Raw genomic sequence first — 26,952 nt, forward strand, 5'->3', positions numbered from 1 at the left:
CTCCAACATGACAGCGCGCTGAATTGAAAAGCACCAGGAGCTAACTCCTGGCACTATTCAATCTGCGCTGAATTGAATCGAGCCCTACGTATTGAAAGCAGGCAACTGCATAACGTTTCTCAGGTGCGCACAGAGCATGCTCCTGCCAGTACATGTGGCGTTCACACTCTCATATGCATGACTATGTGTAGCTGATTTGAAGGTGGCAAATTGATTGGTAAATATAGAGGAAATGCTACAACTCTTACACAGACTACAGCTAAAAGTGTGTTTTAGTTATATGCGATTTGTTTAATGTGCAGTTGCATATACTTGCCAAGCAGGTACCATAATATTTATAGTATATACATGTTTGTGTGTATGCTGTAAACAGTATCACTGCCACTCTTGTGTGATATACATCAACTTTTTTAACTTAAGCTGGGTACACACCTATACAATCGTCTGCCTGTTCACTCAATATCAGCTGAACAGGCCGACGATTGTATAGGTGTGTACACCGGTCCATTGCAGGAGCATTAGCTGATAAACTGTTTATAACGCCCCTGCAGCGGGTGGGAGGTCACATCTTATGTGCTGTTTAATATTTGAAGGGCCAACCTCCCAATTCAACACAAGCCTGTATACACTGAGAGATTTCTAGCACAGTGTATACGGGACTGCAGGCATCTTGCAGGAGGTCAAACTGGGGACACAGCACTCGGCTGATAGGGAATGTTTACCCGGTCAGCTGAGTGAACGAAAAGGTATGTACCGTGCTTTACCTAAATGTAATTTTGGAAGCATTATAACACTTTTGGTACATAAACACTGGATGACAAAAAAAGTCACATTTTTGAAGGCCCATTTCTTGTATGTTTTCCATTACTGCTTGTCTGGGTCCTGGCATGTTGAATCCCTGTTTGGAAAAGGTAATCCATTGAAAGCTGAGCAACAAGTGCACACTTGTACCCCTTTCACACCGCACAAATAACCCGGTATCGACCCGGCAAATTGCCGGGTCTACACGGGTCAGCGTGCGGTGTGAAAGGGGCATAGCCAAAATCGCGGATCGCCTGTCTCGGCAATTCATCCCGGGAATACCCGGGTTGAATACCGGGTCAGTGGCTGCGTAAACGGGCACCCGGGTCGATGCGTCCCGGGACCCGTCTGCTACAGCAGGGAGAGGCGGCGCGGAGATGATCTCATCTCCCAGTGCCGGCTCCGCCCTCCGTCGCTACGGCAACACGCCCGGCATATTGCCGAGTCGGGGAAGCCTGCAGCAGTGGCCAATGCAGGAGCCCACCTGGGAAGGACCCGTTTCCAATTCCCGGGTGGGATCCGGCATTGGCAGTGTGAAAGGGGTTTCATTGCTACTGATAATGTCGATATCTTAAACCATAAAGCTATACCTCTAGATACACTTTTACCATGGAGCCGCTATGGCCGCTAGACTGAATACACGCACTACGCACTTTGTACGCTATTTGCGTACAGAGTCCCGTACGTGGAATGTACTTGGCGTACACACGCTGCGCTGAGTGTACAGAGTACGCACAGCGCGCGCACACACAATTGATAACCTTTAAACCTTTTTAGTAATACAATGTAATAATATGGTTACACTTTAACCCTTTATGCAGCAAAGCACTGCAATGATGTTATACCTTAAACCTTAAGTAGCGCTGACGGTATAAAGTACCCGCAGTGCGTACATCTTATCAATACTTATAAACCTTATACCGTTAAATACGCTTTAAACCCTAGCAGGGAAATGAGGACACAACACCGATATGTAGTTGAACCACAGGGTTCTAAGGCCACAGTGGATTATTTCAAAAGGTAAAACAGTACAAATTATACACTACAGGCTAACAAGATAAATCTACAACAGAATAATGGCTACAGTCAATGTACATACGTGAGAATGTTCGCTTGCGCAACCCGGCCGGTCCTCCGCTTGTCAGGTAGAAAGCGTTCAGAGTCTTCTGACCGGCCAGGCAACAACAGGCTTTTTATACACAACTTCCATATACAATACAATGGTCACTGTAATCCCTTTGTCTATTGGACACTGAGATCCATCTTTACATTACAGGAGAGGTCATAGGTTGATTTGAAAAGGTGGGCGATGTCTTTCTCAACTGCTCTTGTGGGTGGTATCCTCTGGATTCCCGCCGCATACATAATATACAGTAAATACAGTTAATATCTATATTCTACTTTTGCACATAACTATACACAGGAACATACGATCTTTCTCTAACCAACACCGGAATGTTGCCCTTAAAATACCCTACAGCTGGATACTAGACATCACCTTATAACCTTCGTCTGTCCCCTCCTATCATGCAAAGGCGAATCCCTTAGTCCTGGAATCATTTAAACTGTTGATACTTGCTGATGTGTGGTAGGGGAACTATGTGTACAAAATGCACTATTTGGGTTAAATATGTAATGTTCTGATAACCCTCTATGCGCTCACAAACTCCGCCGTAAATACCCATACCACGCGCATGATCGCAGGAGCGATCCTACGCAAATTGCAGATATGTGCACGCACGGCGGAATAAGTGCACGCGCAGCGGGCATGTGTATGGGGTTAGTACATGGTGTATGCATTACAATATTTTTCGACTTTGACACTACCCCCAGTACCCATATGTAGTAATTATTAAATCACTAGCGGAAGTACCCAGCGTTGCCCGTGTTTAAATTTTTTCCATTTATTAAGTTAATTCCACCTCATTGATAACAGTCAACATATTAAAAATAATGAGTAGCTTAGTAGCTCTTCCAACACACCCATGAGGGGCTGCCCAGTGTTGTTTTTGGGGTGTCGCCAGTAGCCCTGATATCCCCCCCCCCCCCCCCCCCTCTGCTTTTCTTTCTTTTCAGTTTTATAATCCCTTTTCCATGGCAAGATGGGTTTAAAGTTTTCCCTCTATTATCAATGTTGCTTTTCCAAGGCTTTTGGGTACACAAATATTTTTTTCTTTCCACCTCCATTTCTGTCGGTTATTTTAGTTAATTGATTTATGGTTATTTCGGTAATCTATTTCAGGTCATTTAATTTTGGTAATTACTATTGGTTATTACAGTTCATTAAAGTTTTCACCCAAATCAATCAATTGGCAGGCCCAGAAAAGGCTTTCTGGGTCAAAGTTCTAACCAGCGCATTACGCCGTGAGGTCTAACCGACACCAACCCCTAGTATGTCTTCTGGGATCTAGTGTTATCACTCTGACATTTTCATAAATATACATCCAGTGGAAGGCCCAGAGCAGGCTCCCTGGGTCAAAGTTCGGCCTGGCGCATTCCGCCATGAGGTCGAACTGACCCTAACCCCCCTAAAACCTGGCCAGCATCAAACTGGACCACCTCACGTTGGTTTCATCCCAATCGGTGCAGGGGTACATAACCAGACAGACAAAAAAAAACAATGAATTTTATATATAAGATTACACCACACAATATCGTAATAGCCCATCAAATCCACATTATAATAATAGAACAGACCACGTATTAAATCATTAGGTCCCATCTGCTGATACATTGCCTACATGATCTTCACTAATTGTATCCATATTACATTATTACCCCTGCCAGTAGCCACATTACAGTAAAGCCTCAACTACATTATGTTAATACCTCCACATTATACTAATTACCTCCACTAACTGTCACAATACTTTGCTAGCCCCCACTCTGTGTATTCCTTTGATAACAATCACTGTGCACATTGCAATAGTAGCCCTTATAATGACCCACTTTACATTGCTAACCACATAAATAATACATAGCCTCTCCCCAACATTTATTACGTAAATGCGCTTCCCCACCCATGAACACTCCATCACTATAGTTGATTATTTATTTATTACAAGTTTTTTATGTAGCGCAGCAAATTCTGTTACAACTGGACACAATGATAAACCAAAACTGAGTAATAACTAACAGTCATAGAGGTAGGAAGGCCCTGCTCGCAAGCTTACAATCTATAGGGAAATAGGCATTGATACACAAGGATAGGCGTTATCTGTTGCATAGCTGTCCACCAGATTGCAAAGGTTTTTTGTGGGCTGCATGCTATCACAGCAATGATGAACCGGGGTCAGGAGGATGGGAAAAAAAAAATATGTGGAATATATGTGTGGACTGTACAGTGAGGATATAATTGGATAGGAAAGCTTATGAACGTTATGGGAACAGTTCTGGAATTTGATCAGCTTGTCTAAATAGGTGAGTTTTCAGGGAACGCTTGAAGGTTTTGAGAGTCTTAATGTGTGTGGTAGGGCATTCCACAGAGTGGGTGTAGCCCAAAAAAGTCCTGCAGTCATGCATGGGAGCAAGTAATTTGTGGATGAGAGACGTAGATCTTGTGAAGAGTGGACTGGGAGATATTTTGATATAAGAGAAGAGATGTATGTTGGTGTAGTATGGTTAATAGCCTTGTGTGTGTGAATAAAAGTATTTTATATTGAATACGGTAGAATACAGGTGACCAATGGAGGGACTGACGTAGTGGGTCTGCAGATGATGAAAGTCTAGCAAGGAAGATTAACCTCGCAGCTGCATTTAGAATGGATTGTAATGGTGAGAGTCTCTTTGGTAAGACCAATTAGAAGACTATAGCAATAATCAATGCGGGAGATAATGAGTGCATGGATGTTTTTTTAGATGCCTGTAACATGATTTTGAGAAATCATGCAGTACGGATGGTGTAATGGTTAGCATTACCGCCTGACAGCACTGAGGTCATGGGTTCAATTCCCACCATGGCCCAACTGTGTGGAGTTTGTATATTCTCCCCGTACTTGCGTGGGTTTCCTCCGGGTACTCCGGTTTCCTCCCACAATCCAAAAATATACTGGTAGGTTAATTGGCTCCCAACACAAATTAACCCTAGCGTGAAAGTGTGTGCGTGTACATGCGATATAGATTGTAAGCTCCACTGGGGCAGGGACTGATGTGAATGGCCAAATATTCTCTGGAAAGCGCTGCGGAATATGTGTGCGCTATATAAATAACTGGTAATAAATAAATAAATAAAATAAATAAATGTGGGGAACAAAGGACAGTTCAGAGTCAAGGATGACACCTAGGAAGCGAGCTTGTGGTGTAGGGTTGATTTGTCGGGTTCTCAACAGTGATAGAAATATCAGGTTGGTAACTACTATTGGCTGGTGGAAATATAATTAACTCTGTTTTGGAAATATTAAGTTTGAGGTGGCGAGATGACATCCAAGATGAAACAGCAGAGAGGCATTCAGTGACGCGGACCAATACAGATAGAGACAAATCAGGGTAGGATAGATAGATTTGAATATAATCTGCGTACAGATGATGATAAATCTAAAAGAGCTGATTAGTTTACCAAGAGATGAGGTATAGATTGAGGAAAGCAGAGGACCTAAGACTGAGCCTAGCAGTACTCCAACTGAAAGTGGTAGCGAAGAGGAGGTGGATTCAGAGAAACGGACACTGAAAGAGCGATTAGATAGGTAGGATAGGAACCAAGGCTGTGGGGTGTAGGCTGTGGGGGTCATTCAGACCTGATGGCTTGCTAGGGGTTTTTTGCACTGCTGCAAGCAGATAGTCGCCGCCCATAGGGGAGTGTATTTTTGCTTTGCAAGTGTGCAAACACATGTGCAGCCGAGCAGTACAAAGAAGTTTTGTGCAGTTTCTGAGTTGACCAGGACTTACTCAGCCGGAATTGACGTCGGACACCCGCTCTGCAAACACTTGGACACGCCTGTGTTTTTCCAAACACTCCCAGAAAACGGTCAGTTGACCCCCACAAACACCTTCTTACTGTCTATCTCCTTGCGATCAGCTGTGCGAATGGATTCTTCGTACAATCCATTGCCCAGCAACAATCCACTTTGTAGCCGTACAACGCGCCTGCGCATTGCGGTGCATACACATGCGCAGTTCTGACCTGATCGCAGCGCAGCGAAAAATCTTAGGGTGCGATCAGGTCTGAATGACGCCCTGTGTCCTGAAGACCAAGCGATTGTGGTGTTTGTATGAGAAGAGTGTTCAACAGTGTCAAAAGCTTTAGACTTCGCAGTGACCAGATCATTCATTACTTTAGTCAGTGCTGTCTCTGTGGAATCTTGGGAACGAAAGCCTGACTGATGTGGGTCCTATAAGTTGTATAAAAGTGTGTGAGGCAAGTTTCTCAAGTAGCTTGGAGAGGCAAGGGAGCTGAGAGATGGGACGGTAGTTTGAGAGAGTGAGTTGGGGTCAAAATCTTTTTTTTTTCTCCAGAATGGGATTATTCACTGCATGCTTGAAAAGTGAAGGAAAGATTCCAGTAGAGAGAGAGATTACAGTTATTAGTTAAGGTTGGGATGAGCACAGGAGATAAAGATTTACTCATTTGTGAGGGTATAGGATCAAATAGAGAGGTAGTAGGATGAGAAGAGTGTTGATACTTAATCTTAAATTGTGGGATCAAATGAAGAGAGTGCCAAGAGGGTTCAGGTAGGGAATTGAGTAGGTCACTGGTTGAGGAAAAGCATACCATTTTATCTTGGATCTTATCAATCTTGCCCTTGAAGTAGGAAGCCAGATCTTGCACCTTGATAGTGGCTGGTGGTTTGGATAAAGGAGGGTTGAGAAGTGATTTAAATGTCTTAAAAAGTCATTTGGGGTTAGAGGCTTGAGCAGCGGTGAGCGTTTGTAAATATGTTTGTTTGGCAGTGTCCAGGGCATTACGATAAGAGTGGTAGACATTCTTATATGTGAAGTCCCTTGGAATGCGAGATTTACTCCACTGGCGTTCAACTTTACATGAGTTTTTGTAGGTGTCTTGTTAATTTAGAGTGCCACAGTTGACATCTAGGCTTACGCGAAGTCTGATGGCTAGCTGGAGCCACTTCATCAAGGGCTATCTCTAGAGTCTGTTTCAGGTGTGATACAGCCATCTCAGGAGAAGTGAATGCAGAAATAGGTGAAAGCAGTTGTTGAAGTGATGTGGAAAGTTCTTGAAGATTAATTGCATTACCATTTCTGCGAGTTTGTGGAGGATTGAGGACTTTAGTGACACGGAGTTTGAAGTAATGGAGGAAAGCATGCAGGTGATAAGGTTGTGATTGGAGAGAGGGAAAGGGGTGTTGGTGAATTCAGAAACTGAGCACAGTCTGGTGAATACTAGATCAAGGCAGTGGCCTTCCTGATGAGTAGCGGAGTCAGTCCATTGGGAGAGGCTGAGAGAGGAAGTTAGAGAGTGTAGTTTGGAGGCATGAGCAGCAGATTTTGAATAGAAATGTTGAAATCTCCCTTGATGGTGGAGATGTCAGAGGATAGGAAGTGAGGGAGCCAGAAAAATCTTCTAGAAATTGTTTGGGTTGCCCAGGTGGATGACAGATAGCTGCAACACGCTGAGAGAAAGGAGTGTAAATTCTGATAGAATGTACTTAAAATTATGTAAATGTGAGTGATAGAACCTGTTGTAGAACTGTGTATGCGAAAGATTGGGATAGCAATAGTAATAACCCAACCCCACCTCCTTTATGGTTACCAGGCTTGGGGGTGTGTGCGAAGTGGAGATCTGCATAGTTGAATGTTGAATCTACAGAGCTGAACTTCTGCATCTGCAGACATGGGTAGCTGGCATCAGTTCCTCATGTGCTGAATGGCGGTGGCAGACATGACACTAGGGAAGGGGATGGGATAATGAGAAATAGAAAACATGGCATTTATTATGGAGAGGTGAGGCCAGTCACTAATAAGGACCCCAGTGTAATGCTAGCCTTGGTAAGTCTTAGCCAACAGACCAGAGCCCTCTGCCCCAATGCCAATACAATTCTGGAAGCATGGGTGGCCCATAAACCCAGGGGTTGTCACACAGTTCCTTGACTCATGAGCCAGTGTGCACTGCACACACTGCAGCCATGGCTCATTACCATTTTGAGTAAGTCCTAATGATTTTATTATATGGTCTCTAATGTGTATAGCATGTGTATGAGAACAGAAATGATATTCATGTTGTACATTAATGATTGGTTTGTAAAGTCTAGCCAAATATTTTTAAAGGATATATTGAGCATAAAAGTAGTTTAATAACATCACTGATATGGATTCTGAGAATGTGTTTATTTCAGGCACCTATCCAGTGGGAGGAGAGAAATGTTACAGCCATTAAAGGACCTGGCGGCAAGTGGATGATCCCTCCTGAAGCCAAAGAATCTATGGATAAAAATAAGATGGGACTTAAAGGTAATGTCCTAATCATAGTTGACCCCTTATAAAAATAACTTCTATAGAGTGCACATATGATAGTATGACTGCTTTATACCATAGGGCCTTTGAAGACACCAATTGCTGCTGGACATCCATCCATGAATTTATTACTTCGAAAAACCTTTGATCTTTATGCCAACGTGCGACCCTGTGTTACCATAGAGGGCTACAAGACTCCTTACACAGATGTGGACCTGGTTACCATCCGGGAGAACACTGAGGGAGAATATAGTGGGATTGAGCATGTGGTGTGTGACTTTAGAATATGATTTTCTGTTATACGTTATAGTCTATGCTGGATTACCATACCTTTGTGTACTGACTGACACTTGCATTGGTGCATCAGGCTCCTCCCTTCATGTTTCCATGGCATGGGAATTAGAACTCTGGTTACATAACCTTTAAGCTTTAATGCAATGACTTTATACAATTTAATTTGTTTGCATATGTAGAATTTAACCCCTTAACATCCAGGGATTATTTGTAGTGTCGCACCCAGGCAAATGTCATTATGTTTGACCATATACTGCTTAAATGAGAACAGCTTTAATTTGTCAGGGCATTTGCGTAGCAAAAATGTGTGTGTGTGGCTGACCCATACATTCCATTTTGGCCGACATAGCCAAAATTGACCTGCGCATCGCCCATCGTTTGTGGCGTACACACTGCGATATTTTAGTCAATATCGCTCAGATGGTGGAAAATGAGCTATATTAACTAAAATATCGCACAGTGTGTATGCACCTTATGAGATATCAAAATCAACAACACAATGGGAAAGAAACAGAATAACCGATAATGGGGGTAATTCCAATTTGATCGCAGCAGGATTTTTGTTAGCAATTGGGCAAAACCATGTGCACTGCAGGGGAGGCAGATATAACATGTGCAGAGAGAGTTAGATTTGGGTGGGGTGTGTTCAATCTGCAATCTAATTTGCAGTGTAAAAATAAAGCAGCCAAAAATAAAATAACCCACCCAAATCTAACTCTTTCTGCACATGTTATATCTGCCGCCCCTGCAGTGCACATGGTTTTGCCCAATTGCTAACAAAAATCCTGCTGCGATCAACTTGGAATTACCCCCAATGGGCCCAAAACTTGAAGTCGGCACACAATTCCTATAACTGGATATTCAGTCAGTGCCGTATCTAGCGCTGTGTACAAGAAATGGCATTGGCACGCCCCCCCCCTCTTCATATAAGAGGCGGTACGCGCAGAAAATATATAGAGGCGTAATTCATGGAGAGGTGGTGTGTCACAAAATAATGCCAATTCATATTACGGTTCACAGTAGTCTGCATTATTCAAATTACGCCGCACAGTAGCGCCACCACACCAGGTAGAGCCCCTTTTTACGCATTACGGCAGCCAGTCCCCCTTTTTACGCATTACGGCAGCCGGTCCTCCTTTTTACGCATTACGGCAGCCAGTCCCCCCTTTTACGCATTACGGCAGCCAGTCCCCCTTTTTACGCATTACGGCAGCCAGTCCCCCTTTTTACGCATTACGGCAGCCAGCGTCCCCTTTTTACGCATTACGGCAGTCAGCGTCCCCTTTTTACGCATTACGGCAGTCAGCGTCCCCTTTTTACACATTACGGCAGTCAGCGTCCCCTTTTTACACATTACGGAAGCCAGTCCCTTTTACACATCAGGTTGACAAGATAGATAGAATAGATGATACTTGCCATCTCTCCACTGGCTCAGGCAGTCAGGCTCCTCGGTGCGGGCAGGCTCCGGAGGCAGGGGAGGAGGAGGAGGAGGAGGAGGAGGAGAAGGGAGGGGGACTTGGGAGCAGCAGCAGCGCACTGTAATTGGTAGCGGCGCCGCATGCAGCTGTCCTTCTCCTAACGCATTGGCTGGCCGCCGTAGCTGTTAATGCTGGGATGAGGGAAGCGCATCCCAGCATTCACAGCGACGGCAGCCAGCCTATGTGGAAAGAGAGGGACAGCTGCAGCGGTGCCGCTACCAATTACATAGCGCTGCTGCGGCTCCCGAGTCCCCATCCCTCCTCCTCCTGCTCCGCTGTCTCCAGAGCTGCTCCTCTCCTCCTCCGACTCATTACAAGCCGCTGACTTGGAATGTGGGCAGTTGCGCCCTCAGAGCGGCTGCGCGGTGTGCCAGGCACACCTGGCACACACGTAGTTACGGTTCTGTATTCAGTAATGATGTGCACACTAGAATCCTTTTTAGAAATCTAAACAGGTTGATCAAGTTTCACAAATGGATAGCTATCGGTGGACACACAGGGTAATAATGCGTGACCGCCATGGTTATTGCAGTAGGTGTATCGCCACAAAACAATCAGTATAAGAATATGTGAGCAAATGAGATATTTGTGCCACTTCATGAGAATATGCAGAATTTTTCTAATGCATCTATTGTGTGCCCACATTTCTAATATTTGTAGTTTATTGTAGGTTAGGTAACAATATAGAGGATAGTAGTCAGGGGGTTATTTAGTAACTTTTTATTTAGTTTTTATTTTTAGAAATTGGTAAGTACAACTTATAATAATGATGTGTAAACGGTGTTCACCATTGAGGACAAGCATCAGTCAATGCAGCAATATCAATTCTCAGGACTATGGCCATCCTAGTGATGCGTAGTCTGGATTTAATAAATCAATATTTGTATAGTCTGCCACATTGTATCTGCGTATAATCCAGTGTGTGGTTGGAGCTTATCCTGTGACTTCTTATTTTCTTCCTTTTTCTGTGTTTTAAAGTGTACGAGTATTGCAGTATAACTTGCGGTCTTGTTAATGGTAATCATACTTGTTCTTTCAGCAAGGCTGGTGGGACACTGGACCATGGCGATTGCAGGATGGGCTGGAGTTTTGCACTTAAACAACTGTAACTTTAATTCTAAACTGTTCCCCCTGCAACCCCATAATGCCGGTTCGTTTAGGGGCCTCAGGACATAGGGCACAATATAGAGGGCTGTGTAAACCAGTGGACAGTGTGCGCCCGCACCCTGTTAGAGGGTGCCAGGTGGGCAATGATGTCCTGGATGGCGGAGCCATCTTTCCGGGTTTGATAGGACCGCCTCCGTATAAGGAAGAGCACCCTATACAAGCTCCCGGTGTTGGCTAACCCAAGTGCTTTCCTCTTCAAGGTAAGAGCACTTGCCAGCAGCTAAAAAAGTGTAGGGGAAAATGGGGAAATCTGCCTATATCCCATAAAAAGCTAAACTAAAACAGTATAACAGTATAGAAGTTTACTATACTGTATAAACGTATTTGGGTTACTTATATTGGATCAAATGACAGTTATATGCGTCTTTTTTTTTTAAAAGTAAAAAAAATGATAGAAAGCAAAAAAATGTTTACAGCGAAGACACGTGTTCACACCTGATTGCATTCGGCCGAGTGGCTGTTTTTCTCCATTCTGTGCTGCTCAGTGACTTGTGTCTTAACCGTGTCCTCTCCACCCCAACTGCCTCAGGACGACTGAGTATTATTATTATTATTTTCTCTTAGGTCCTAGAGGATGCTGGGGACTCCGTAAGGACCATGGGGGTATAGACGGGCTCCGCAGGAGACGTGGGCACTCTAAATACTTTAGATGGGTGTGCACTAGCTCCTCCCTCTATGCCCCTCCTCCAGACCTCAGTTAGATCCTGTGCCCAGAGGAGACTGGGTGCACTGCATGGGGAGCTCTACTGAGTTTCTCTGAAAATACTTTTTGTTAGGTTTTTTATTTTCAGGGAGCACTGCTGGCAACAGGCTCCCTGCATCGTGGGACTGAGGAGAGAGAAGCAGACCTACTTTACTGATAGGCTCTGCTTCTTAGGCTACTGGACACCATTAGCTCCAGAGGGTCGGAACACAGGTGTCGTCCTCGCTGTTCGTCCCGGAGTTGCGCCGCCGTCCTCCTCACAGAGCCGGAAGATAGAAGCCGGGTGAGTATAAGAAGAAAGAAGACTTCACAGGCGGCAGAAGACTTCAGATCTTCACTGAGGTACCGCGCAGCGGTAACGCTGCGCGCCATTGCTCCCACACATACACACACAGAAGACACTGTACGGGTGCAGGGCGCAAGGGGCGCGCCCTGGGCAGCAATATTAACCTCAAGGGACACTGGCTAATATATTAGATACTGCGGAGGCAGTATATTGAAACCCCCCCGCCAGTATAAAGAATTTGAGCGGGACCGAAGCCCGCCGTTGAGGGGGCGGAGCTTGATCCTCCAGCACTAACCAGCGCCATTTTTCTCCACAGCAAGCTGCAGAGAAGCTGCTCCCCGGACTCTCCCTGCTGAGCAAGTACAGAGGGCAAAAAAGAGGGGAGGGGCACATTTAATTGGCGCAGTGAGTGTATTATTTATTCTGTAAAAGAGCGCTGTACAGTCTGGGATTTTATTCCAGTGTCCAGTGGCGCTGGGTGTGTGCTGGCATACTCTCTCTCTGTCTCTCCAAAGGGCCTTATTGGGGGGCTGTCCCCATAATTGTATATCCCAGTGTGTGTGGGAGTGTCAGTACGTGTGTGTCGACATGTCTTAAGCGGAAGGCTCGTCTAAGGAGGAGGTAGAGCAGATGATTGTGGTGTCTCCGTCTACGACGCCGACACCTGATTGGTTGGATATGTGGAATGTTTTAAATACAAATGTGTCTTTATTACATAAAAGATTGGACAAAGCAGAGTCCAGAGAAAAAGCAGGGAGTCAATCCATGACTTTGACTGTGTCACAAGGTTCTTCGGGCTCTCATAAACGTCCCCTGTCCCAGGTAGCAGACACTTGATACCGACACGGATTCTGACTCCAGTGTCGACTACGATGATGCGAAGTTACACCCAAGGGTGGCCAAAAGCATTCATTATATGATTATTGCAATAAAAGATGTTTTGCATATCACAGAGGACCCCTCGGTGCCTGACACGAGGGTATGCATGTTTAAGGAGAAGAAACCTGAGGTAACCTTTCCCCCATCTCATGAGCTGGACGCTTTATTTGAAAAAGCTTGGGAAACTCCGGACAAGAAACTGCAGATTCCCAAGAGAATTCTTATGGCGTATCCTTTCCCCGCACAGGACAGGTTACGGTGGGAATCCTCGCCCAGGGTGGACAAGGCTTTGACGCGCTTGTCCAAAAAGGTGGCGCTACCATCTCCAGACACGGCAGCCCTCAAGGATCCTGCTGATCGCAGACAGGAGACTACCTTAAAATCAATTTATACACATACGGGTGCCTTGCTCAGACCGACAGTAGCGTCGGCATGGCTATGTAGCGCTATAGCAGCATGGGCAGATAACTTGTCATCTGACATTGATACCCTAGATAAGGATAGCATTTTATTGACCTTGGGTCATATTAAAGACGCAGCGTTATATATGAGAGACGCTGCGAGAGATGTTGGGCTGTTGGGTTCAAGAGCCAATGCCATGGCAATTTCTGCAAGGCGAGCCCTGTGGACCCGCCAATGGACGGGTGATGCCGATTCAAAGAGACATATGGAAACTCTGCCTTACAAGGGTGAGGTTTTATTTGGGGAGGGCCTCGCGGACCTGGTTTCCACAGCTACCGCGGGTAAATTTTCTTTTTTGCCTTATGTTCCCCCACAGCAAAAGAAAACACCTCAATATCAGATGCAGTCCTTTTCGGTCGCATAAGTCCAGAAGAGGTCGGGGCTCGTCCTTCCTCGCCAGAGGTAAGGGTAGAGGGAAAAGAATGCCTGCTATGGCTAGTTCCCATGAACAGAAGTCATCCCCGGCTTCTACAAAATCCACCGCATGACGCTGGGGCTCCACTGCGGGAGTCCGCGCCGGTGGGGGCACGTCTTCGACTCTTCAGCCAGGTCTGGGTTCTGTCAGATTTGGATCCTTGGGCGATAGAAATTGTATCCCAAGGCTACAAACTGAAATTCGAAGAAGTGCCTCCTCGCCGATTTTTCAAGTCGGCTTTGCCAGCTTCTCCCCCAGAGAGGGAAATCGTTTTAGCTGCAATACAAAAGCTGTGTCGACAGCAGGTGATTATCAAGGTTCCCCTAATACAACAGGGAAAAGGGTACTATTCAACCCTATTTGTGGTCCTGAAACCGGATGGCTCGGTCAGACCCTTTCTGAATCTAAAATCCCTAAACCTGTATCTAAAGAGGTTCAAATTCAAGATGGAATCTCTCCGGGCAGTGATCTCCAGCCTGGAAGGGGGGGATTTTATGGTATCACTAGACATAAAGGATGCATACCTTCATGTCCCCATTTATCCGCCTCATCAGGCGTACCTGAGATTCGCTGTACAGGACTGTCATTACCAGTTTCAGACGTTGCCGTTTGGGCTGTCCACGGCCCCGAGGATTTTCACCAAGGTAATGGCGGAAATGATGGTGCTCCTACACAGGCAAGGAGTCACAATTATCCCATACTTGGACGATCTCCTGATAAAAGCGAGATCGAGAGATCAGTTGCTGAAAAGCGTGTCACTCTCCCTGAGAGTGCTGCAGCAACACGGCTGGGTCCTAAATCTGCCAGTCGCAGTTGATTCCAACGACTCGGCTATCATTTTTAGGCATGATTCTGGACACGGAAAAGAAGAGGGTTTTTCTCCCAACGGAAAAAGCCAAGGAACTCCAGAGCATGGTCAGAGACCTGTTAAAGCCAAAAAGAGTGTCAGTTCATCAATGCACTCGAGTACTAGGAAAGATGGTGGCGGCCTACGAGGCCATCCCCTTCGGCAGGTTCCATCCGAGGACATTTCAGTGGGACCTTCTGGACAAGTGGTCGGGGTCCCATCTACAAATACATCAGAAAATAAGCCTGTCCCCCAGGGCCAGGGTGTCTCTCCTGTGGTGGCTGCAGAGTGCTCACCTTCTAGAGGGTCGCAGGTTCGGCATTCAAGACTGGGTTCTGGTAACCACGGACGCGAGCCTCTGAGGATGGGGAGCAGTCACACAAGGAAGAAATTTTCATGGACTGTGGTCAAGCCAGGAGGCTTGTCTACACATCAACGTGCTGGAATTAAGGGCCATATACAATGGCCTACGACAAGCGGAGACTCTTCTTCGTGACCTACCTGTTCTGATTCAATCGGACAACGTCACAGCAGTGGCTCATGTAAACCGCCAAGGCGGGACAAGGAGCCGAGTGGCAATGGCGGAAGCCACCAGGTTTCTTCGCTGGGCGGAAAATCACGTAAGCGCGCTGTCAGCAATCTTCATTCCGGGAGTGGACAACTGGGAAGCAGACTTCCTCAGCAGACACGATCTCCATCCAGGAGAGTGGGGTCTTCATCAAGACGTTTTTGCAGAGATAACAAGTCGTTGGGGGCTTCCTCAAATAGGCATGATGGCGTCACGCCTCAACAAGAAACTTCGAAGGTATTGTTCCAGGTCAAGGGACCCTCAGGCTGTAGCGGTAGACGCCCTAGTGACACCGTGGGTGTTTCCGTCGGTCTATGTCTTCCCTCCTATTCCACTCATCTCAAAAATACTGAGAATCATAAGACGAAAAATAGTCCAGACAATACTCCATTGTTCCGGATTGGCCTCGGAGGGCCTGGTATTCAGATCTTCAGGAAATGCTCACAGAAGATCCGTGGCCTCTTCCTCCCAGGGAGGACCTGTTGCATCAGGGGCCCTGCGTGTTCCAAGACTTACCGCAATTACGTTTGACGGCATGGCGGTTGAACGCCAAATCCTAGCTAGGAAAGGTATTCCGGGGGAAGTCATCCCTACTGTGATAAAAGCTAGGAAGGAGGTGACGGCGAAACATTATCACCGTATGTGGAGGAAATATGTATCTTGGTGTGAAGCCAAGAATGCTCCTACGGAAGATTTCCACCTAGGCCATTTTCTCCACTTTCTGCAGACAGGAGTGGATATGGGCCTAAAGTTAGGCTCCATTAAGGTGCAGATTTCGGCCCTGTCGATATTCTTTCAGAAGGAATTGGCTTCTCTCCCAGAAGTCCAGACTTACTTTTGTAAAGGGAGTGCTGCACATCCAGCCTCCTTTTGTGCCCCCAGTGGCGCCATGGGGCCTTAATGTGGTGTTACAGTTCCTTAAGTCACACTGGTTTGAACCTCTTCAAACAGTTGAGTTAAAATTTCTCATTTGGAAAGTGGTCATGTTGTTAGCCTTGGCATCTGCGAGGCGGGTATCCAAATTGGCGGCTTTGTCTCACAAAAGCCCCTATCTGATTTTCCATGTGGATCGAGCAGAGTTGAGGACGGTTTCATATGAACCAACCTATTGTGGTGCCTGTGGCTACGGGTGACTTGGAGGATTCCAAGTCTCTTGATGTAGTCAGGGCCTTAAAAGTTTATGTAGCCAGGATGGCTCGGGTTAGGAAAACAGAGGCACTGTTTGTCCTGTATGCAGCCAACAAGGTTGGCGCTCCTGCTTCTAAGCAGACTATTGCCCGCTGGATCTGTAACACGATTCAGCAGGCTCATTCTACGGCTGGATTGCCGTTACCAAATTCGGTAAAGGCCCATTCCACTAGGAAGGTGGGCTCTTCTTGGGCGGCTGGCCGAGGTGTCTCGGCATTACAACTTTGCCGAGCAGCTACTTGGTTGGGTTCAAACACTTTTGCTAAATTCTATAAGTTTGATACCTTGGCTGATGAGGACCTCATGTTTGCTCAATCGGTGCTGCAGAGTCATCCACACTCTCCCGCCCGATCTGGAGCTTTGGTATAATCCCCATGGTCCTTACGGAGTCCCCAGCATCCTCTAGGACGTAAGAGAAAATAAGATTTTAAACCTACCGGTAAATCTTTTTCTCCTAGTCCGTAGAGGATGCTGGGCGCCCGTCCCAGTGCGGACTAAATTCTGCAAGGCTTATATATAGTTATTGCTTACATAAGGGTTATGTTACAGTTTTGATCAGTCTCGGGCTGATGCTGTTTGGTTTCATACTGTTAACTGGTTCGTATATTCCATGTTGTAGAGTGTGGATGGTGTGGGCTGGTATGTATCTTGCCCTTAGATTAACAAAAATCCTTTCCTCGTACGGTCTGTCTCCTCTGGTCACAGTTCTTTAACTGAGGTCTGGAGGAGGGGCATAGAGGGAGGAGCCAGTGCACACCCATCTAAAGTCTTTAGAGTGCCCATGTCTCCTGCGGAGCCCGTCTATACCCCATGGTCCTTACGGAGTCCTTAGCATCCTCTACGGACTAGGAGAAAAAGATTTACCGGTAGGTTTAAAATCTTATTATTAATGTTATTGCTTCCTGGTTTTTACTCAAACAAGGAAATTGTCATTCCAGTTTTTCCTCTTTCAGCCTTCCTGGGCCTGGAATGATCTGGCTCTACTAGAAGTAGTTCAACCTCTGCGGATTTACGTGGACAAGACTTCTGCTTTTTTTTATTCTATTTTGTAATGCACGTAAATTTGGTTGGCTGGCTTCAAAGCCTATTCTAGTGCAGGGCAACTGGCACCAGGTGTCAGAGCATTGCTAGGGTGCTGGTGACCTCCTTGGCAGTGCGACACAGCTTTGGCTGATCAGGTTTGTCCTGCAGCTACCTGGTCCTCTGTCCACATGTTTACTCTTTTTTTTTTTTTTTTTTCAGTTTTTCATGTTTTTACCTTAGTGAGGCAGAGTATTTTTGGTCACTTACCCTTGAATCCTGTTCTCTGAAGCAGGCTGTGCTTATCACTGCATTCACTCCCTAACATGGTCGTTTGAGGTTTACGTCTTTTTCCCTACAGATTTGTTTGCTTGTTCGAACCGTTTCACTGTGTTTACTGCTACTCCTTGCCAGGCTTTTTTCAAAGTAGTATTAGCATTATGGGGTTGGAGGGGGCAGGAGCTTACAATTAAAGTTACAGTTGTTTAAGTGCCAAACTCCATTCCATCCTGCAATCCTAATGGTCCAATGTCAAACCGTCTGCTTCAGAGAAAAGGATTAACTATCAAGTGACCAAAAATCCTCTTATTTCTTCAAGGAATACTAAGATGTGGTTGTCTTGCAGATTGTGGAAGGAGTAGTGCAGAGTATTAAACTGATAACCGAGCAAGCCAGCCACAGGATTGCAGAGTTTGCCTTTGAGTATGCAAGGAACAACCAAAGGAGCACAGTGACTGCAGTGCACAAAGCTAATATCATGTGAGTTTCTATCGTTGCAAAAGAAAATTTATTTCTCTATCGTCCTAGTGGATGCTGGGGTTCCTGAAAGGACCATGGGGAATAGCGGCTCCGCAGGAGACAGGGCACAAAAAGTAAAGCTTTTCCGATCAGGTGGTGTGCACTGGCTCCTCCCCCTATGACCCTCCTCCAGACTCCAGTTAGATTTTTGTGCCCGGCCGAGAAGGGTGCAATCTAGGTGGCTCTCCTAAAGAGCTGCTTAGAGAAAGTTTAGCTAGGTTTTTTATGTTACAGTGATTCCTGCTGGCAACAGGATCACTGCAGCGAGGGACTGAGGGGAGAAGGAGTCAACTCACCTGCGTGCAGGATGGATTGGCTTCTTGGCTACTGGACATCAAGCTCCAGAGGGACGATCACAGGTACAGCCTGGATGGTCACCGGAGCCGCGCCGCCGGCCCCCTTGCAGATGCTGAAGACAGAAGAGGTCCAGAATCGGCGGCTGAAGACTCCTGCAGTCTTCTAAAGGTAGCGCACAGCACTGCAGCTGTGCGCCATTTTCCTCTCAGCACACTTCACACGGCAGTCACTGAGGGTGCAGGGCGCTGGGAGGGGGGCGCCCTGGGAGGCAAAATGAGTACCTATAAAGGCTAAAAATACCTCACATATAGCCCTAGAGGCTATATGGAGATATTTAACCCCTGCCTGATTTCTCAAAATAGCGGGAGACGAGCCCGCCGGAAAAGGGGCGGGGCCTATCTCCTCAGCACACGGCGCCATTTCCTCTCACAGCTCCGCTGGTCAGGACGGCTCCCAGGTCTCTCCCCTGCACTGCACTACAGAAACAGGGTAAAACAGAGAGGGGGGGCAAATTTATGGCGATATTTTTATATAACAAAGCAGCTATAGGGGAGCACTTATTATAAGGCTATCCCTGATATATATATAGCGCTTTTGGTGTGTGCTGGCAAACTCTCCCTCTGTCTCCCCAAAGGGCTAGTGGGTCCTGTCTTCATTAGGAGCATTCCCTGTGTGTCTGCTGTGTGTCGGTACGTGTGTGTCGACATGTATGAGGACGATATTGGTGTGGAGGCGGAGCAATTGCCAAATATGGGGATGTCACCTCCTAGGGGGTCGACACCAGAATGGATGCCTTTATTTATGGAACTACGGGATAGTGTCAACACGCTAAAGCAGTCGTTTGACGACATGAGACGGCCGGACAATCAATTAGTGCCTGTCCAGGCGACTCAAACACCGTCAGGGGCTGTGAAACGCCCTTTGCCTCAGTCGGTCGACACAGACCCAGACACAGGCGATGACTCCAGTGGTGACGGTGACGAATCAACCGTATTTTCCAGTAGGGCCACACGTTATATGATTTTGGCAATGAAGGAGGCGTTACATTTAGCTGATACTACAGGTACCACTAAACAGGGTATTATGTGGGGTATGAAAAAACTACCTATAGTTTTTCCTGAATCAGAAGAACTAAATGACGTGTGTAATGAAGCGTGGGTTGCCCCTGATAAAAAGCTGATAATTTCAAAGAAATTATTGGCATTATACCCTTTCCCGCCAGAGGTTAGGGAGCGCTGGGAAACACCTCCTAGGGTGGACAAGGCGCTAACACGCTTATCTAAACAAGTGGCGTTACCCTCTCCTGAGACGGCCGCACTTAAAGATCCATCAGATAGGAGGATGGAAAATATCCAAAAAAGTATATACACACATGCAGGTGTTATACTACGACCAGCTGTAGCAACTGCCTGGATGGGCAGTGCGGGGGTAGTTTGGTCAGAATCCCTGATTGAAAATATTGATACCCTGGACAGGGACAATATTCTACTGTCGTTAGAACAAATAAAGGATGCATTTCTTTATATGCGTGATGCACAGAGGGATATATGCACACTGGCATCACGGGTAAGTGCTATGTCCATTTCGGCCAGAAGAGCTTTATGGACGCGACAGTGGACAGGCGATGCGGATTCAAAACGGCATATGGAAGTTTTGCCGTATAAGGGGGAGGAGTTATTTGGAGTCGGTCTATCAGATTTGGTGGCCACGGCTACAGCCGGGAAATCCACCTTTCTACCTCAAGTCACTCCCCAACAGAAAAAGGCACCGACTTTTCAACCGCAGCCCTTTCGTTCCTTTAAAAATAAGAGAGCAAAGGGCTATTCATATTTGCCACGAGGCAAAGGTCGAGGGAAGAGACAGCAACACGCAGCTCCTTCCCAGGATCAGAAGCCCTCCCCGGCTTCTACAAAAGCCTCAGCATGACGCTGGGGCTTCTCAAGCGGACTCGGGGACGGTGGGCGGTCGTCTCAAAAATTACAGCGCGCAGTGGGCTCACTCGCAAGTAGATCCCTGGATCCTGCAGATAATATCTCAGGGATACAGGTTGGAATTAGAGACAGATCCACCTCGCCGTTTCCTGAGGTCTGCTTTACCAACGTCCCCCTCCGAAAGGGAGACGGTGTTGGAAGCCATTCACAAGCTGTACTCTCAGCAGGTGATAGTCAAGGTACCTCTTCTGCAACAAGGGAAGGGGTATTATTCCACTCTTTTTGTGGTACCGAAGCCGGATGGCTCGGTAAGGCCTATTCTAAATCTGAAGTCCTTGAACCTGTACATAAAGAAGTTCAAGTTCAAAATGGAGTCACTCAGAGCAGTGATAGCGAACCTGGAAGAGGGAACTTTATGGTATCCTTGGACATCAAGGATGCGTATCTCCACGTTCCAATTTACCCCTCACACCAGGGGTACCTCAGGTTCGTTGTACAAAACTGTCACTATCAGTTTCAGACGCTGCCGTTCGGATTGTCCACGGCACCTCGGATCTTTACAAAGGTAATGGCCGAGATGATGATTCTTCTTCGAAGAAAAGGCGTATTAATTATCCCATACTTGGACGATCTCCTAATAAGGGCGAGGTCCAGAGAACAGCTAGAGATGGGATTAGCACTGTCTCAAGAAGTGCTAAAACAGCACGGGTGGATTCTGAATATTCCAAAATCCCAGTTAATGCCGACAACTCGTCTGCTGTTCCTAGGGATGATTCTGGACACGGTTCAGAAAAAGGTTTTTCTCCCGGAGGAAAAAGCCAAGGAGTTATCCGAGCTTGTCAGGAACCTCCTAAAACCAGGAAAGGTGTCTGTACATCAATGCACAAGAGTCCTGGGAAAAATGGTGGCTTCTTACGAAGCGATTCCATTCGGCAGATTCCACGCAAGAATTTTCCAAAGGGATCTGTTGGACAAATGGTCAGGGTCGCATCTTCAGATGCACCTACGGATAACCCTGTCTCCAAGGACAAGGGTGTCTCTTCTGTGGTGGTTGCAGAGTGCTCATCTATTGGAGGGCCGCAGATTCGGCATACAGGATTGGATCCTGGTGACCACGGACGCCAGCCTGAGAGGCTGGGGAGCAGTCACACAAGGAAGAAACTTCCAGGGAGTATGGACGAGCCTGGAAACGTCTCTTCACATAAACATTCTGGAACTAAGAGCAATATACAATGCTCTAAACCAGGCAGAACCTCTGCTTCAGGGAAAACCGGTATTGATCCAGTCGGACAACATCACGGCAGTCGCCCATGTGAACAGACAGGGCGGCACAAGAAGCAGGAGGGCAATGGCAGAAGCTGCAAGGATTCTTCGCTGGGCAGAGAATCATGTGATAGCACTGTCAGCAGTGTTCATCCCGGGAGTGGACAACTGGGAAGCAGACTTCCTCAGCAGACACGATCTTCACCCGGGAGAGTGGGGACTTCATCCAGAAGTCTTCCACATGCTGGTAACCCGTTGGGAAAGACCAATGGTGGACATGATGGCGTCTCGCCTCAACAAAAAACTGGACAGGTATTGCGCCAGGTCAAGAGATCCGCAGGCAATAGCTGTGGACGCGCTGGTAACGCCTTGGGTGTACCAGTCGGTGTATGTGTTTCCTCCTCTGCCTCTCATACCAAAAGTATTGAGAATTATACGGCAAAGAGGCGTAAGAACGATACTAGTGGTTCCGGATTGGCCAAGGAGGACTTGGTACCCGGAACTTCAAGAGATGATCACGGAAGATCCGTGGCCTCTACCTCTAAGGAGGGACTTGCTTCAGCAGGGTCCCTGTCTGTTTCAAGACTTACCGCGGCTGCGTTTGACGGCATGGCGGTTGAACGCCGGATCCTAAAGGAAAGAGGCATGCCGGAAGAAGTCATTCCTACTTTGATTAAAGCAAGGAAGGAAGTAACCGTGCAACATTATCACCGAATTTGGCGAAAATATGTTGCGTGGTGCGAAGATCGGAGTGCTCCGACGGAGGAATTTCAACTGGGTCGATTCCTACATTTCCTGCAATCAGGATTGTCAATGGGTCTCAAATTGGGATCTATTAAGGTTCAAATTTCGGCCCTGTCGATTTTCTTTCAAAAAGAATTGGCTTCAGTCCCTGAAGTCCAGACCTTTGTTAAGGGAGTGCTGCATATACAGCCTCCTGTGGTGCCTCCAGTGGCACCGTGGGATCTAAATGTGGTTTTGGACTTCCTAAAATCTCATGGGTTTGAACCACTAAAAAAGGTGGATTTGAAATATCTCACATGGAAAGTGACCATGCTTCTAGCCCTGGCTTCTGCCAGGAGAGTGTCAGAATTGGCAGCTTTATCTTACAAAAGCCCATATCTGATTTTCCATTCGGACAGGGCAGAACTGCGAACTCGTCCGCATTTTCTCCCTAAGGTGGTGTCAGCATTTCATCTGAACCAGCCTATTGTAGTGCCTGCGGCTACAAGTGACTTGGAGGACTCCAAGTTACTGGACGTTGTCAGAGCATTAAAAATATATATTGCAAGGACAGCTGGAGTCAGAAAATCTGACTCGTTGTTTATATTGTATGCACCCAACAAGATGGGTGCTCCTGCGTCTAAGCAGACGATTGCTCGTTGGATCTGTAGCACAATCCAACTTGCACATTCTGTGGCAGGCTTGCCACAGCCTAAATCTGTAAAGGCCCACTCCACAAGGAAGGTGGGCTCATCTTGGGCGGCTGCCCGAGGGGTCTCGGCATTACAACTTTGCCGAGCAGCTACGTGGTCAGGGGAGAACACGTTTGTAAAATTTTACAAATTTGATACTCTGGCTAAGGAGGACCTGGAGTTCTCTCATTCGGTGCTGCAGAGTCATCCGCACTCTCCCGCCCGTTTGGGAGCTTTGGTATAATCCCCATGGTCCTTTCAGGAACCCCAGCATCCACTAGGACGATAGAGAAAATAAGATTTTACTTACCGATAAATCTATTTCTCGGAGTCCGTAGTGGATGCTGGGCGCCCATCCCAAGTGCGGATTATCTGCATAAGTTGTACATAGTTATTGTTAACTAATTCGGGTTATTGTTAAAGGAAGCCATCTTTCAGAGGCTCCGCTGTTATCATACTGTTAACTGGGTTTAGATCACAAGTTGTACGGTGTGATTGGTGTGGCTGGTATGAGTCTTACCCGGGATTCAAAATCCTCCCTTATTGTGTACGCTCGTCCGGGCACAGTACCTAACTGGAGTCTGGAGGAGGGTCATAGGGGGAGGAGCCAGTGCACACCACCTGATCGGAAAAGCTTTACTTTTTGTGCCCTGTCTCCTGCGGAGCCGCTATTCCCCATGGTCCTTTCAGGAACCCCAGCATCCACTACGGACTCCGAGAAATAGATTTATCGGTAAGTAAAATCTTATTTTCTCTGGCTGGGTCCACAGGATTATCCACAGGATAACATTGGGATATTGTCGAGCGACAGCGAAAATGGCACCAACACGGTCACAAGCTTTCTGGCCTCCCAGGATGCATTGGGGCCTCCACTATATAGTCCCGCCCACTGACTCGGTCAGATCAGTTCTTTGCTTGGTGCGGCAGGAAGCCGCATGGTCACTGGGCTGCTGTGAGAGCAGCCTCAAGTTTTCATTACTTTATTTTTATAGACTTACTATAATGTTTCTCTGACGTCCTAGTGGATGCTGGGAACTCCGTAAGGACCATGGGGGAATAGACGGGCTCCGCAGAAGACTGGGCACTCTAAAAGAAAGATTAGGTACTATCTGGTGTGCACTGGCTCCTCCCACTATGACCCTCCTCCAGACCTCAGTTAGATTTCTGTGCCCGGCCGAGCTGGATGTACACTAGGGGCTCTCCTGAGCTCCTAGAAAGAAAGTTTATTTTAGGTTTTTTATTTTACAGTGAGACCTGCTGGCAACAGGCTCACTGCATCGAGGGACTAAGGGGAGAAGAAGCGAACCTACCTGCTTGCAGCTAGCTTGGGCTTCTTAGGCTACTGGACACCATTAGCTCCAGAGGGATCGACCGCATGGAACTGGCCTTGGTGTTCGTTCCCGGAGCCGCGCCGCCGTCCCCCTTACAGAGCCAGAAGCAAGAAGAGGTCCGGAAAATCGGCGACAGAAGACTTCGGTCTTCACCAAGGTAGCGCACAGCACTGCTAATTATATAAAACAAGGCGCTTGTTATATATTGCAACAGTTGTAAAGAACCAACAGTTGCGTAAACAATAAGTGCAATACCTGAAAAAAAGAAGGGTGGTTAATAAAATATGATTACAGCCCTTTTGGGAAATTGTAGTCCTTTTATGTAAAAACGGGTTCCGATATTAGCCGCAAGAAGGTGGAGAAATGTCCCAGATCTATCTATCCCTAAACTACCCACCTTAAGATTGCTGGCGGTGGGGTCGTGGGCTGCTCGATAAAGGGCCTGGAGCCCGAAACGCGTTGGAAAGCACTACCATACAGCAGGCCAGTCCTAGGTGCACTCTGTTCAATTTGAGTACACCGGAATAAAGCCGTCACCAAAGCCGGTTCCAGAAGCCGTCACGGAGCGCAGCACGCCGCACAGGAGACGCGGCAGGAGAGAACGGCACTACCAAACAAGGGAACCAAGCCGCACGGAGCAGCAGCCCACGACCCCACCGCCAGCAATCTTAAGGTGGGTAGTTTAGGGATAGATAGATCTGGGACATTTCTCCACCTTCTTGCGGCTAATATCGGAACCCGTTTTTACATAAAAGGACTACAATTTCCCAAAAGGGCTGTAATCATATTTTATTAACCACCCTTCTTTTTTTCAGGTATTGCATTTATTGTTTACGCAACTGTTGGTTCTTTACAACTGTTGCAATATATAACAAGCGCCTTGTTTTATATAATTACTAGGGTTTTGTGTTTTTTTCTTCAAGGCTGCTCAAGCATTCAAATCCCAACATTAGCGCGGTTGTTTATTCTTTTTGTATAGCGCACAGCACTGCAGCTGTGCGCCATTGCTCCTCATGCACACTTCACACTCCGGTCACTGAGGGTGCAGGGCGCTGGGGGGGGCGCCCTGAGGGCAATATATGACACCTTGGCTGGCAAATCTACATCATATATAGTCCTAGAGGCTATATAGATGTAAAATTACCCCTGCCAGTATTCCAGAAAAAGCGGGAGAAAGTCAGTTGAAAAGGGGGCGGGGCTTCTCCCTCAGCACACTGGCGCCATTTTCTCTTCACAGTGCAGCTGGAAGACAGCTCCCCAGGCTCTCCCCTGTAGTTTTCAGGCTCAAAGGGTTAAAAAGAGAGGGGGGGGGCACAAAATTTAGGCGCAATATTGTATATACAAGCAGCTATTGGGAAAAATTCACTCAATATAGTGTTAATCCCAAAATTATATGGCGCTCTGGTGTGTGCTGGCATACTCTCTCTCTGTCTCCCCAAAGGGCTGTGTGGGGTCCTGTCCTCAGTCAGAGCATTCCCTGTGTGTGTGTGCGGTGTGTCGGTACGGCTGTGTCGACACGTTTGATGAGGAGGCTTATGTGATGGCAGAGCAGATGCCGATAAATGTGATGTCGCCCCCTGTGGGGCTGACACCAGAGTGGATGGATAGATGGAAGGTATAAACGGACAGTGTCAACTCCTTACATAAAAGGCTGGATGACGTAACAGCTATGGGACAGCCGGCTTCTCAGCCCGCGCCTGCCCAGGCGTCTCAAAGGCCATCAGGCGCTCAAAAACGCCCGCTCCCTCAGATGGCAGACACAGATGTCGACACGGAGTCTGACTCCAGTGTCGACGAGGTTGAGACATATACACAATCCACTAGGAACATCCGTTACATGATCCCGGCAATAAAAAATGTTACACATTTCTGACATTAACCCAAGTACCACTAAAAAAGGGTTTTATGTTTGGGGAGAAGAAGCAGGCAGTGTTTTGTTCCCCCATCAAATGAGTGAATGAAGTGTGAAAAAGCGTGGGTTCCCCCGATAAGAAACTGGTAATTTCTAAAAAGTTACTGATGGCGTACCCTTTCCCGCCAGAGGATAAGTTACGCTGGGAGATATCCCCTAGGGTGGATAAGGCGCTCACGCGTTTGTCAAAAAAGGTGGCACTGCTGTCTTAGGATACGGCCACTTTGAAGGTACCTGCTGATAAAAAGCAGGAGGCTATCCTTAAGTCTGTATTTACACACTCAGGTACTAGACTAAGACCTGCAGATAGTGCTGCTGCAGCGTGGTCTGTAACCCTGTCAAACAGGGATACTATTTTGCGAACATAAGACGTCGTCTTATATATGAGGGATGCATAGAGGGATATTTTGCCGGCTGGCATCCAGAATTAATGCAATGTCTATTCTGTCAGGAGGGTATTAGAGACCCGACACTAGACAGGTGATGCTGA

At 46.9% G+C, this 26,952-nt stretch overlaps 1 protein-coding gene across 3 annotated transcripts in view; it reads left to right on the plus strand.

Moving 5' to 3' along the window:
• Positions 1–26,952, plus strand: part of IDH3A (isocitrate dehydrogenase (NAD(+)) 3 catalytic subunit alpha) — a 110,455-nt gene that overhangs the window by 37,811 nt on the left and 45,692 nt on the right. For all 3 annotated transcript variants that reach the window (XM_063926558.1, XM_063926560.1, XM_063926559.1), the window contains exons 4-6: positions 8,091–8,205; positions 8,290–8,477; positions 18,141–18,274. In XM_063926558.1, the coding sequence (XP_063782628.1) occupies positions 8,091–8,205; positions 8,290–8,477; positions 18,141–18,274 (437 nt within the window). The remainder of the gene's footprint in view (positions 1–8,090; positions 8,206–8,289; positions 8,478–18,140; positions 18,275–26,952) is intronic.

This window comes from Pseudophryne corroboree, chromosome 6 (genome assembly GCF_028390025.1).
Source record: "Pseudophryne corroboree isolate aPseCor3 chromosome 6, aPseCor3.hap2, whole genome shotgun sequence".
NCBI classification, from domain to species: domain Eukaryota; kingdom Metazoa; phylum Chordata; class Amphibia; order Anura; family Myobatrachidae; genus Pseudophryne; species Pseudophryne corroboree.